Genomic DNA, 14,762 nt, shown 5'->3' with positions numbered 1-14,762 from the left:
AAAAAAAAAGATGAACTCCATTCTCTCTCTGAAAAAAGGATGAACTCCAATGTCGGTAATTTTACTTGAATGAAATATCTTAAGTCGGCATAGGAAAATATCTCTCTGTGGAAGACTCGAAAATACTAGGACCGATTTTTCTATTTTCATTATTTTGCTTGATGGTAGGTAGCAATTTATAATTCACTTTAAATTTACCCTATATAAGAATGTTAACGTAAACTGTCTCTTATGTAGCCCAATGTAAAATGCATCATTATAAGTTATTGTGTGTTCTTTAAGGCTAAAGTCATGAATTTACCAACGGATGATTCCACGATTCTATGACTGATGCTAGATCCAATATGGTAGAGTTTTCTAAATTGTCCATAGCATGGTAAAAAACTGAATTTTCTTAAGAAACTTTAGTGTTTCTTTGCAACATAAAAATAGTATAGAGTTCGATTTTACTTCTTGTTCAACTAGAACCCATTAATTTCCCAACGACCTTCAGAGTTATGGATGGTCTATTTAAATTAAGAAAATATTTTTCTCAATTATGTACTTATGTTTCTTCTTTTTAACTACTTACTTACAGTTTTTTGATAATAAGTAAATAGTACTATAGAGTTAGGTTTTACTTGTTCAAGTTAAACCCATTAATTTACCAACCAACTTCACAATATGCAAGGACTATTTAAGTTAAGAAAATATTTTCTCAATTATCTTCTTTTATTTGAGAATAAGTTTAACAAAAAACATAACATCAACGGAGTGAGCTCAACCGTTGTAACTGATATATCAAAATGGGATATAATCTATTTTCTATGGTAATTTGCCGTTAGTTTATGTATCCAGCCAGGGGTTTTTTTTTCTTGGCGCCTCCAAAGGGCGAGATATTTTGTGCCGAGCTGGCAGCCACATCGCCATCCTTCCGAAGTCCAAAGCCGCGAGAGGCAAGGGCGCAACAAAACCCTAGCCGCTTTCCCCTTCCTTTCTTAAACCCCAAGCCGCGCCGCATTCGCTCGCCCCCCGTCCCGCCGCCTCTCCTACTCCGACCGCATCTCCCCCTCAGGTATGGCTCCATTCCGCCGCCTTCGTTCCGCTCGATCCGATCTATCGTCTCAAGTAGTCAATTGTAGCGGTGGATCTCGTGTTGCGCTTCGGTTCCTTTGCGGTTGGCTGTTGATTCTTAGATGGGGGCAGTGGGGAAATGTCCGATCTATCGTTAGTAGTCAATTGTCGCGGTGGATCTCGTGTTGCGCTTGGGTTCCTTTGGGGTTGATTCTTATACGGGGCAGTGGTGAAAAGTTGAACCATTGGGTTGAGGGAAGCCCGATCCTACGCGCTCCGGTGAGAAGGGTCGTGGCTCGCCCTTCGCGAGGACGGCGAGGACCGCGTATAGAAGCGCTCCCGCTCGGGGGAGGTCCGCGACTGGGATCAGTGCCCCGCCCCGCGAGATGACGGCGGCGCCACCGTGTTAGGGGAGCAGCGGTTCAGGCCCTCGAGTCGGCTGTTTCCTCTCTCGTGAGGCGCCCGCGTGCGGGGCTAGCGGTGGCTACGCACCCCATTCGTTGTGCGCTGTGTGAAGCCAGCAGCAGATACAGTTTTAGTATATATAACAATGTATCTTTGTTGGGGAAATGTTTTGGTTGCTGTGAATTTTAGGGTTCCAACTGCAGTATGGTAGTTTTTCATGTATCCTCGCCCGGAAGGAATCACAGATTCCCATCCTCTGATGTCTATTAGGAGGTCTGATTGGTTTAGGTTTGTCTCCATTGATGCATACTAAGGTAGTTGTAGGTGCTATTTAGATACGTTCCCTGCAATGATTGAATTAGAAACATTTTTTGCAATACCATTTCTGCATCACACATTGTTACAGTGCCTCGTTCAAGGTCCTAACTGCTGTTAAGAGTTTGCTCGTGCATGCCCCGCTGAATTTTCGTAATCTTCCCGTATGTGCAGGTTTAGTGTTCAAAATGGCGGCCTTCAACAAGCTCGGTGGCCTTCTAAGGCACAGTGCTCTGGCGAGCGGTGTCGCTGCTAGCTCTTCTCCTGCAGTGTTCAATGCTGCTCGGCTCATGTCCACCAAGCTATATGTTGGTGGTTAGTTTTTGTTGTCTTGTTTCCTCTAATATACAAGCAACCTATGAAACTGTCACTTTTGTTTTATGTTATTAGTGTTCTTTGGTTAGGTCTTTCATGGGGTGTTGATGATGTGAAACTGAGAGAAGCGTTTAGCAGCTTTGGAGATGTTACTGAAGGTCTGTATATACATTTGAATGTTATTATGATGTGTTAGTGGCTGTCTGAATAGTATTGCTTCATTTTCCTCTGCTGTTGTGTTGTGGTTCACATTCTGTTTTAAAATGGCAAATATTCATGTTGCAGCGCGAGTGATCACGGACAGGGATACTGGGAGGTCAAGAGGCTTTGGCTTTGTTAACTACACCAACAATGATGATGCCAATGCAGCTATATCTGGAATGGATGGCAAGGTGAGTACCTCATATGATCTGTTTCAAGTAGTCAAACATATACCTCATATGCTCTGTTTCAAGTAGTACCATGCAGAGGAATTCATTTTGATTTGTGTTATAGTGTTCCTTGAAGTTTTTATTTGACAAATTGTGCACTCTTTTAAGGTGTCATTGTATATTGCATTCATGTTACTCGCAGGAAATTGATGGGCGGCCGGTACGTGTCAACATCGCTAACGACAGACCTGCAGGGAACCGCGGTGGTGGTGGCTATGGCGGTGGCGGTTTCGGAGGTGGTGGCTATGGTGGTGACAACCAAAGCTATGGTGGTGGCTATTAAGTGCATTAACTGTCAAGATATTTGAAATAATGAACTTTAGGACCTGGCATGGGGCTCATGTGAGGCCTTGTGTTTTGCTATTTGTGTTATGTTATTGTTGGAACTCCTAGATGCATAGACTGAGCCGCAGAATCTTGCCTATTGGTTTTGGTTGCTTTGAAAAGTGCAAATGCAAGTAGCATGTATTTCCATCGAGTGGATACATAATTTGCACACATTACCTTAGGTGGCTATCCTTTGCAATGTGTACAGGAGTATTACATGAAGTATTTGCGATTTGGAATTCGTTTTGTTTTTCAGATGCTGGAATTACTTGAAATTTTGCTTGGCTACCATGGTTAATGGTGGCTTATGTGTTTGATCCTGAGTTTTATGTAACTTTCGTCAGTGTTGACACCGAATGCCCCTCTTGAGCCAATTTTATTCCACTGTGGTTCTCAATCCGTCCTGTCTGTTCTCATCTATTGAACTTTTTTCAAAGTAGAGGCGTTCTCATCTATTGAACATTTCTCGGCTGTGCTACAATAACCATTCTCAAAAGTAGGGGCGGATGTGCTACAATAACGTAGCATTCATATAGAGGACTAAAGCCAATTTAATTTAAACCAAACCATTGTCAGGTTTAGGCCAATTCTAAGGCTCTCTTTGGAACAAATGAGAAATAGATGAAGTTAGAGGATTGGAATATTATAGAATTTTTTGCTATGCAACTCTTTCAAACGAATGATTAGGTTTCAACAAATCCTACAAAATTCATATGGAACGATGATTTGGTAGTTGGTACTTAACAATTTTTTTGGGGGAAAAATCATATGGAATGATGATTTGGTACTTTACAATTTTGGGAAAAAAATTCTACTAAGAGATTGAAAATTATGTTAGATCTTCCACAATTCTATGAAGAGATCGAACAGATCTTCCACAATTCTATGAAGAGATTGAACATTACGGAAAAATTTTCTTGTGCCACTCATTGATCATTGAACTCGTTTTTTTTTCCTCTATTAAACTCTTCGTACATTCTATCCAGGCGTAGTTCGTGTAGTTTCCATCCATAGAATTTAAAATGTTTGTAGTTTCCATCCATAGAATTTAAAGGCATCTAAAGAACTCATTAAGGGGGTGTTTGGCATGGCTCCTCTTGAGAGGCTTCGCATGAGCCACAATTATGGCTCCTCCATGACGGCTCCGGCTCATCTATTTTTCCATTGAAAAACGGCTCCTCCTGCAAAATATTTGGTAGGGCTCCTCCAGAGGAGCCTGTGGCAGAATCGTCCGAAATAACACGCTTTCGAAGGTGCTCGTCTTCCACTAGATAATAAGCACTCCAAAAGTTAGCTACATCGGATAGTTTCATCGAGCACACCCTAGGGAAGAACTCGAAACAATCCACGTTTTACATTCAGAATCCAATACTGAGTACGAGTTTACAATACTTAGTCCATTTTATACAACAAAAGTTCTTAGAAATTATTTATTACAATGCCAGAGTTTAGAGTGCGGTAATTAAACAACGGACTTGAAATAAACATCTAACGGAAACGATACAAGGATTCATCTATGCCTACCAGAAGAATCCTCCATACAAGAGCTACTCCTCAAGCTGCACCTGCAATAGGGGTAAATAAATCCTGAGTACATAATGTACTCGCAAGACTTATCCGACTAGTGGGAATAGTTTCCCGACTCTAAGGGTGTGATAGGTAATATGGGTTTGTTGTTTTCTTTTTGTTTGTGGAAAACATTACTAATAATTCATCCTTACAGTCAAGTTTTATTAGCAATCATGATTACTTCATTAGCTAACCATTCTAGATAAGCACATGTTCTACTTTCAAGCAAAGGTTGAGCAATCAGAACTATTTCACCATCTTTCATCTTCCGATTCTTACTACGGTGCTAGACCATAGCCAAGGCGTACCATCTCATGGAAACGGCGATTCGCGAACCAATGTATCCTAACTGGGTACCCCGAAACACACGCCCCGTTTGTACCCTAAGCACAAACAAGATCAACCCATTCTATTTCTATCACGGGGTCTAAGTCCTCGTTCAAACTTGGACTCCAAGCCCCCACTCTTGAGACCTGGTCTCACTATGGTGCTTAGACCTCCACCTTTCTCCGCCTTCAATCAGTCGGTCCAGAAAGAGCCGAAACCCACAATAAGAGCGTAACGAGTCTTCCCGCTCCCATAAGCAAGTATGTGCTCAGGATAATAAGTCTATGACCTGACTACCATCCACAACAACGGATGGTCCTCAATCGACACGGATAGGGAAAATAATGTAACCAAGCTAAGCCCCATGGCCATGGGACACAACTTGTTACACCCACCAATAACCATACCATATCCCTGTCCGGTCACTATTTTTCCTTCCATCATTTTATTATGAGAGTAATAGTAGTATTCACCTACTTGTGAGTAACGAAAGGTTACCCACGCTACCGATAAATCTAAGCATAGAAGCTACTCGATCCTACACTAGTAAGACTCATAGGATATGTATATATATGCATGTGGTTTTTATAAAATTCCTGTAACATAAATGCACATCACACACACACATATATATGCACCGAAGCTTGCCTTGGGCAGGCGCGGTGTCAGCTGAGTCAGTCAGCGGTGGCTCTGGGACCTTCTACATAAGAATCTCCTCCTCGTACCCCTCGACGATCTTCTCGAGCTCGTGCTCGCCGGTGGTCTCAATCTCTACCAACTCGTTCTCTATATGCATGCGATGATGATGACGCAACAATTTAGTATTTAGACAACAACAACTCTTAAAATAAGGATACACATGCTAAGCTACTAAGCTAGCTCTAATGACTAAGATACTAAGCTAACTATCATCTTCATCAAGCAAAGTATTGAGTTCAACTAACAAGCACCTAGTTTCGCAAATCAATTGTATGCCTTTATTTCTATTAAAGAGTTAATGTAGATTTAAACAAGGAACATTTAACTACCCTAATGTTTAGTCTAGTCTAAGGCTACAAAAATTACAGTGAGCACATAATAATACAATGAAACTACTATAAAAATTTTAGGATCAAAGCTATCACCAATTTACCATAAAAATTTCTACAATAATTAACCTAACAATATTAAACACTTTCAAATGATTTAATAGCCTCCGCATCAACATAGATATGTATGAACCAACTACACTAACAAATAGACAATAATTTGTGGAACCTAACAAAATTAGTTTTACGATTTTTGGACACCTATACGATTTTATATTAATTAAACAAAACTGGCTCACAATTAAAAATAAAAAGCTATTTCTAATTCTTTACGAAAAAGAGGAACCGAACTGGCCCAGCGTGGCCCACGCGCAAAAGCGGGCCACGGCGGGGGAGCCCGCGTGTGCGCTGGTGTTCTTACAAAAGAGACCTCATACTTGCTCCAAACTACGTCACTGTCTTTTCACTATTTCTTTCTCTCTCTAACCTTTGCACTTAACCCCCTAGGTTTTTCTTAATTCTTCCACGCATGCCTCTGAGGTAGGGCGAGCGGCGGTGTGGCAAGCACTAGCACTGGCCGGCCACGTCGACCATCTAGGGTTCGCGTGGACCTACCTAAAGGGTCAACCGCCATCTACGACCTAAGCGCCTACACTAAGCGGAGGTGAGGGGCAGTGGGACGCACTAGAGCAGGTGGCAGTTTGTGCGGTCGTCCATGGTGGTGGTACAGTCTTTTCGATGCACTAGGGCAGCTATAGGCCTAACCAACTAGCGAGTGAGCATTAGGAGCTTACCGTGGACCTGGTCAAGGTGATGGTTCGGCCGAAGACTACCTAAGCCGGGCTAGCCACGTGCGCGTGGTGAGCTCGACGACGAGCCGCGGTGACACGACCGCGTTAGTGGCGCTGGGATAGCGGTAGAGGTATAGCTGATGAGCGCAGCATGAAGAGGGAGTCAAGGTGAGGCTAGTGGTGTAGCTGGATGAGCACGAACGGCTACTAGGAAGGTTGCCACCATGCTAGCCGAATGTGGCCTTAACGGCTCGGCGTTGGGGAAACTCCAAAATTGGAGCTCGGCCGAGCATGATTTAAGGTAGGGTGGGGTTGATTAGCAAGATGACTTAATGGTAGAGCCAGGGACGTGATGAATTGGGCGATGGTGACTCAACCATGCCGAATTTGATGGCATGGCTTAGTGGCCATGGCAGTAGAGAAGAGAGGGGGACAGGTCTAGCTCGGCTCGTCCTCGCCTTGGTGGGACACGACTGACTGCTAGCGGAATGGTATACGTGCGTGTGCTACAGGCTAATGTGGTTAGAGGGAACGTGTGCGTGTGTCCCAGCCGAGACCAAGCCAAGTGCGGCACAACGCCATAATGGCGAGAAGACGGCGTAGGGCAGCAAGGGCTATCCCACATGCGTGGTAGTGAGATGTAGTGGTAGTAGCCATAGCACGATAGTGCGAAGCAAGGAGGGCAGCAGCGGTAGCGGGTAGGGTAGCGGCGGCCTATGGGGCACCGTGTCCCATGGCTAGCCGGCCAGCGTGCGGTAGTGCGGGCGTGCAGGGCACGACTGCATGGCGATGCAGAGTAGCCACGCGTGGTGACCACGCGCATAGGCCAGTCAGCCAGTGACTGTGTGCATGCACAAATTTTAAAGCGTCCGTAAAAACTAAACTATTGAAGTTGAACCTAAACCACCTTTACTATGCTAAAGAGGTCATATTAGGCTACCCATAAAGGCTAAAACATGGTACTATAAGTGCAATCAAGCCCTAATATGGGTTTTGGTGTTGATGACCACCTAATTAGAGAACTAATGAGATTTATTAAGATGACAAGCAGGAAATTCATTATAGAGGATGTTACATGGAAAGGAGGAGCCCCTAATTACAAATAAGGACGGCATCGTGCTCAAAGGAGTTTTGAATTCTTTTGTCTTTTGAAATTAAGTGTGGGAAAAGTTGTACTATAAAGGGGGACACTACAACTGATTAAAACTGTGCAACCAAATGCTTAATCTTTACACAAAACATCCTCATACCTTAGCCAAGACAGCCAACTTAACAACTCCTTCACCCTTGCTATCTTGTTGGGTGCGACAGTGCCGCACCTAGAGAGAGGCACTGCCGCACCATGACACTGCCGCACTTAAGTAACCGTTGGGAGGCAGGAGGGTATTTATACTCTTCCCTGTCCTCCATAACGTCTCTCTTCTTCCCCAATGGTTTAGATCGACGAAAATTAGTAGGTGCTCATCTCCCCTCTCCTCTATTGGTGCCCTTCAAGCTCTCAAGCTTTTCTTTTGACTTCCCCTTCAATCCTTGAGAGAAAAAGTGCCAAAAGTGATTAGAGAGCAGCTCCACTAATTCCTAAAGTCTAAAGAGCATTTGGTTCACATTTTGGCTGGCGGTTGTGTTTGTTACTCTTAGAGTTTGGCTCCTAGCTGGCTAGAGAGTCGCCTGGTGAGCTTGCCAAGTTTGTGGCAGCCTCGAGAGGTTTGTAACCACCTCTTGCTGTGAGTAAAATCACCCCTCATCTCAAGAGTTCACTCTCTTGACTTGAGAATGAGGTAGGGTTGTAAAGCCCTAAGCCTTAGTGGTATACCTCAACAACATGGATTTAGGCAAGCCTTGGTGGCGAGCTGAACCATAGGATAAATCCTTATGTCCTCTTGTGCTTATGTTGCTACACTTGTGTTCTTGTTGTTGTTGAGGTGATTTCTAGGGTTTGAGGCCGATCTACTTGTGTGGTGTTCCCACCACTTTCAGCTATCGATCTATGATCTACTACCCTGTAGGAAGCTAAAAAATTTACCCGATCTAAATTTTGTTTGGTATATTTTGAACTATAAACTAATCTCTCCTATAGGTACGGTAGTACCGCTGTGTGGTAGTGCTGCGCTCATAGAGAGGCAGTGCCTCGGATGAATTTGACTTCGATTTAAGTTGAATTTTTATAGGCCTATTCACCCCCTCTAGACATACCAGAGATCCTACAAGTGGTATCAGAGCAGGTTACCTTGTGTGCACTTCACCACGTGAGATATGGAGCCCGGGGAAGGATCTGGTGTTGTGAAGCCCATCAACATCGATCCAGAGGATGTTGGGCTGCATGACACCGACAATAGTGAGCTTAGCACCTCTACAACAAGCAACTCCACGCCCCTGCAGCTAGAGGCAACCGATGCTGAAAAAGCTCAAAATGAAGAAGAAAGAAGAAGAAGAAGGGCAGCTAGAAAAGAGAAAAGAGAAGCAAGAGAGAAGAAGAAGAAGGAGCAGTAGCAGTTAGAAGAGAAGAAAGCAAAAAAAGAAGAAAGAAGACTCAAGAGAGAAGCTAGAAGAAAAAGAAGAGAAGCAAGAAAGAAGGAACAAGAAGCAAAAGCCTCCAATGCATCTTCAAGTGAGCTATCTAGCAGCTCCAATGATGATGAGTCCTACCAAGTGCATAGCAAGAAGGACAAGAAAGGAAAGGGCAAGAAGATTGACGACAACAAATATGCCACCGTATCATTTAACTATTCTTCTATGTCTATGACTAACCATGATCACAAGTTTTTCATCAATATGCCCGCGGGCAAGTTTCCTCATTTCAATGGGACTAACTTTGCCAAGCGGAAGCACTTGATGAGAGCCTATCTTATAGGTCTTCATCCTAACATTTGGGAGGTTATTTGCAATGGATTTGAGCCACTGGTTGATCCCAAGAATCCAACCATGGAAGAAATGCGAATCATCCACCTCAATGGTCAAGCTACTAGTGTGCTACTTAGTGCCTTGGATGGTGATGAGTACAATAGAGTGATTGGTATGGATGTTGCCAAGCAAATTTGGGATACTTTGCATCTTGCACATGAAGGGGTTGACAAAGTGAGAAGGGCAAGAATTGATTTGTTGATGTCCAAGCTCAACCAATTTGTTATCTTGGATGGAGAAGGGCCACAAGAGATGTTTGATAGGTTGATGACCATGGTGGGCAAGATTAAAGGCTATGGTTGTGATGAGCTAGATGATCATAAAGTTGTCAAGATTATGTTGGAAGCTTATTCACCAAGAAATGAGACCGTAGTAACTCTAATTAGAGACAAGAAGAAGTTTGAGTACTTCACACCAAATGATGTACTTAGGAGGATCTTGACCTTTGACTTGCAAAGAAAAGAAGCAAATGAGAGAAAGAAGCTTGGAGAATTGCAAGCAAAGCTAGAAGGCATAAAGATCAACAAGTATGTAGCTCACAAAGCTAACAAATCAAGCAAGCAAGGCTCTACTAGCAAGTCCAAGACCAATAAGCAAGCTTCAATTAGCAAGCCCAAAGCAATCAAGCAAGTTCAAGAAAGAGTAGAGACCACCTCATCCTCTAGTGAGAGTGAACATGATGATGACCAATATGAGAAAGTGGATGATGTTGCTCTCTTTATGAGGAGGTTTCACAAAGGGTTGAAGAAGCAAGGGTATAAGGTAGTAAAGAGGAAGTTTCTAAACAAGAAGAAGAGGACATGCTACAGTTGTGGAAGCACCGATCACTTCATTGCCAAGTGCCCACATGAGATCAAGGATAACAAGTATAAGAAAGAGAAGGCAGACAAGGCCAACCGGAGAAAGAGCAAGAAAAACATGGGAGAAGCTCACATTAGGCATGAATGGGATTCATCTATTGAAAGCTCAAGTGAAGAAGATGAGAAAGTTACATCCATTGCTATCCATGAGCCATCTTCTTCACCAAGACTCTTCACCAACATGTCCGATGATGACTACAACTCCCCTCACATTTGTCTTATGGCAAAGGGTGAGAAGGTAAAATCTAAATCCAAGGTCAAAACTCCTCCACCTCCATCTCCTAGTGATATCTCTAGTAGTGATATTAGTGATAGCTCTAGTGATGAAGAAATTTATAAATTAACTAAGGACTTAGATGGAAAGACCAAACTATTCATCACTAAACTAATGGAGGACTTAGAGAGTGTCAAGCCGAGCTAGAATCTAGAGAGAAAACTCTTATCCAACAAGAGGATCTCTACATTGCTAGCAAGGAAGCTCTTGCATTAGAGAGAAGTGATGTGGAATCCTTACGCAAGGCCTTGGCTAAAGAACAAGGGGACCATGCTATCACAAAGAAAGAAAATATTGCTCTCAAGAAAAAGTATTGTGACTTAGATGAAAAGCACAAAGAACTTGAGCTGCAATATAACATTCTTTAGGATAGCAACTCACATCCCTCTAATGCAAAGGATGCCTCTACTACCTCCACTAGTCAAGGTTGTGGAAAATGTTATAATATTGATTTAAATGCTTATTCCACTAACCTTGCAAACATGGAGGCAATGAGAAAAGAAATTGCTAGACTCAATGAGATCATTGGCAAGGGCTGCTTGAGTGGTAAGGCTCAAGTAAGTGACAAGAAGGCAAATGATTCAAAAGTGTCTCAATTCAAGCAAGGGAGACACCCCTCAATCAAGCATGGGCTTGGGCACACTGTAGGAGCCAAGACAAATGGAAGAAAGATTATAAATGGCTATGAGTGTGTTAAGTTTGAGAGGAAGGAAAGAGTTGGTACAAATTAGCCTACATAGATAGCGGTAGTGCCGTAGTCCAGAGCAGCAGTGCTGCACCGCGATAGTGCCACAGTGAAGGCTGGCTGTGCAATTCTGCTCCTCGTAAAAATGGGAAGGCTACCAATTCTGCTCCTGATCAAACTAAGTTCAAGAAGAAGGTGTCCCAGTAGAAATAGGTTCAGCAGAAGCCAAAGGAATTAGTGTGGGGCACTATGAACAAGTATGCCTACCAACCAAAGTTTCAACCACCTCAACAAAGCTTGATTTTGTGTTTTGTTTTAAGGAACAACAACGGTGGAAAAGTGGTTGCCAAATATGTTGGAAAGGAAGCCAACACATAGGAATACTTCTATTTAGGTTCCTAAATTTTTTGTGACTAACATGCAAGGCCCCAAGTCTAATTGCCTAAATGAAGCAACTAAATCTATTTTGCAGGCATACTCCTCTGGTGGGTCAAGTTGGGTGCTTGATAGTGGATGTACAAATCATATTACCGGAGAAAGGAGTATGTTCTTATCATTTACCCCGAAGATGGACTCAAATGAAAATATTCTCTTTGGAGACAACTCTAAGGGGATGTGATTGGTCTCGGTAAAGTTGCTATAACCCTTGAGCATCCAATTACAAATGTTTTACATGTTGATTAGTTAGGTTATAATTTGTTGTCCGTCTCTCAATTATGTGAGATGAACTTCAATTGTCTCTTTACGGATAAGGGTGTGGAAGTCTTTAGAAGGGAGGATTCCTCTATTGTCTTTATGGGCCATTTAAAGAACAAGCTTTACCTAGTTGATTTTAATAAAATTAAAGCTAATCTTGAGACTTGTTTAGTGGCAAAATCTAGCATGGGGTGGCTTTGGCATTGCCGACTAGCCCATGTTGGGATGAGGAACTTGGCCAAACTTCAAAAGGATGAACATATCCTTGGGCTAACAAATATTCACTTTGAGAAAGATAGGATACGTAGCGCTTGTCAAGCCAGAAAGCAAGTTGGCGTACCTCACCCACCAAAGAGCATCATGACCATGATGCAACCATTGGAGCTCATACACATGGATCTCTTTGACCGATCGCCTACCTAAGTATCAGGGGTAACAAATATGGTTTTATTATTGTTGATGATTATTCCCATTTCACTTGGGTATTTTTCTTGTTTGATAAGTGTCAAGTTAGAGACAAAGTGAAGACTTTTGTTAGAAGAGCTCAAAAGGTGTTCAGTCTCCCCATCAAGAAAATGAGAAGTGACAATGGGACCGAATTCAAGAACACCCAAGTTGAGAAGTTTCTTGATGAAGAAGGCATCAAGCATGAGTTCTCAACTCCATACACCCCTCAACAAAATGGTGTAGTAGAGAAGAAGAATCATACACTAATTGACATGGCAAGGACAATGCTAGATGAGTACAAGACGTCGGGCCTCTTTTGGTGCGAAGCTGTCAACACCGCTTGCCATGCCATCAACCGCCTCTACCTACACAAGAAGTTGAAGAAAACTTCATATGAGCTTCTAACCGGTAATAAACCAAAGGTGTCCTACTTTAGAGTGTTTGGGTACAAGTGTTTCATTCTTAACAAGAAACCCAAAACCTCTAAGTTTGCACCTAAAGTTGATGAAGGTTTTCTTCTCGGTTATGGATCAAATGAGCATGCCTATTGTGTTTTTAACAAAACCTCCAGGAGAGTTAAAATAGCGGTAGACGTGACATTTGATGAATCTAATTACTCTCAAGTAGAGCAAGTTGATTCAAGTGTTGTAGGAAAGGAGGATCCACCATGTGAAGCAATCAAGCAATTAACTATTGGTGATATAAGACCACAAGAAGACAAAGTCACTGAAGTGGAGGTTCCTCAAGCTGATAATGAACAAAGTTTCGCTGATGTACCTAATGCTGAGGGGGAGTAGACCCCTACTACAAATAGTAGAGTGGCAGTGCCGCACTCCCTCTGATAGCAGTAGCAAGTCCAACTCTGATTCAAGGACAGAACCTACAACCATATTCAAGAAAGAAGATAATGAAGATCTAGAAGATGGACAAGAGGCCATTGATCATCCAAGGCTAAGGCAAACAATACAATGGAATCATCTTGTTGACAACATCCTTGGGAGTCTTCGAAAGGGATAATAACTCGTTCACATTTAGCAAACTTTTACCAATATTACTCGTTTGTTTCTTCTTTGGAACCTCTTAAGGTTGAGCAAGCACTTGGTGATCCGGATTGGGTGATGGCCATGCAAGATGAGCTCAACAATTTTGAAAGAAATCAAGTGTGGACCTTGGTGGAGAGACCCAACACCAATATCATTGGCATAAAGTGGGTCTTCCACAACAAGCAAGATGAAAATGGCGCGGTGACAAAAAATAAGGCAAGATTGGTTGCTCAAGGTTTCACTCAAGTAGAGGGCTTGGACTTTAAGGAAACATATGCACCGGTTGTAATAGAATCGACCAAATTATAAGAACGTAAGTACAAAAACAATCACCGAAGTGATCAAATTCCTGTACTTAAGCTCCCATAATCCTGGTAGTTCGGAAATCACGAAGGATTTCAACCAACTTTCGACCTACAAACCTAGACCATAGTGATTCAACACAACACATCATTTGTTACAACATTTCATAAGTAGCATTCGAATTATATCCATCAGAGTTCAAATAAAAATATTACAAACCAAGTTCGAATGTGCGGAAGCAACATTGTTTAGTACATAACTTCATAGTTTTCAAATACATTGCTAAGTCTAAGTTATGTCCTACAAAAGCATCATCAGGTATGAGAACTAGTAGAGACCACGCCCAATGGTCTAGTCTTCATCCCCAGTTAGGAGAAGGCAGTACTTGCAGCAACCAAAGTAGAACTAGTCATCTGCAACAGGTGGGAGATAAACCCTGAGTACGAGAAGGTACTCAGCTAGACTTACCCATCAAAACTAGAAATAAAAGACACTAAGGGTCATGCAAGGCTTATGAGGTGGGCTAGCTTGACACAGTTGCATAAAAGAGCTTATGATTATAGTAACCAATTTAAACTTAGCATCAAGCTTATCATCATTTACCTGTCCACTAGATTAGCACCTGTACTAGAGCACTCACTTATTAGGAGCAATCAATATTAACCATAGCAGGTATAATAAGGCTGTCATCATCATATCATCATTTCCAAACCATTAAGTTATTTAGTGTATCTACATTGGAGATAAGCCCGTCAAGTTCTCACTAACCGGGAGAGACGGCGACTCGAATCGAATTACAACTCAGCTGAGGGGGTATTCCTAACTTTCAGCCTGGCATACTTAGCAAGGGTAGCCGTGGGTTACCTTTGGGACAACTTAGGAACCAAATTCGTGGGTTCGATCAGCGCCAGCGCTCTTAGGGATTACCCTTCTGCCAGGACGATCAGGACTTTTAAATCACCTGCCCTTGGACTCACGCCTACGGCTCCCTT

At 42.6% G+C, this 14,762-nt stretch overlaps 1 protein-coding gene across 1 annotated transcript; it reads left to right on the top strand.

The window, feature by feature from the left end:
• Positions 1-917: 917 nt before the first annotated feature.
• Positions 918-3,087, top strand: LOC136457054 (glycine-rich RNA-binding protein 2, mitochondrial-like). Its single transcript, XM_066457095.1, has 5 exons — positions 918-1,054; positions 1,948-2,088; positions 2,178-2,246; positions 2,374-2,480; positions 2,662-3,087. The coding sequence occupies exons 2-5, from the start codon at positions 1,962-1,964 to the stop codon at positions 2,800-2,802; spliced, it is 444 nt and encodes a 147-aa protein (XP_066313192.1). The 5' UTR covers positions 918-1,054; positions 1,948-1,961; the 3' UTR covers positions 2,803-3,087.
• Positions 3,088-14,762: the final 11,675 nt, after the last annotated feature.

Source organism: Miscanthus floridulus, chromosome 6 (genome assembly GCF_019320115.1).
Source record: "Miscanthus floridulus cultivar M001 chromosome 6, ASM1932011v1, whole genome shotgun sequence".
NCBI lineage: Eukaryota > Viridiplantae > Streptophyta > Magnoliopsida > Poales > Poaceae > Miscanthus > Miscanthus floridulus.
This window is presented reverse-complemented; position numbering and strand designations above follow the sequence as displayed.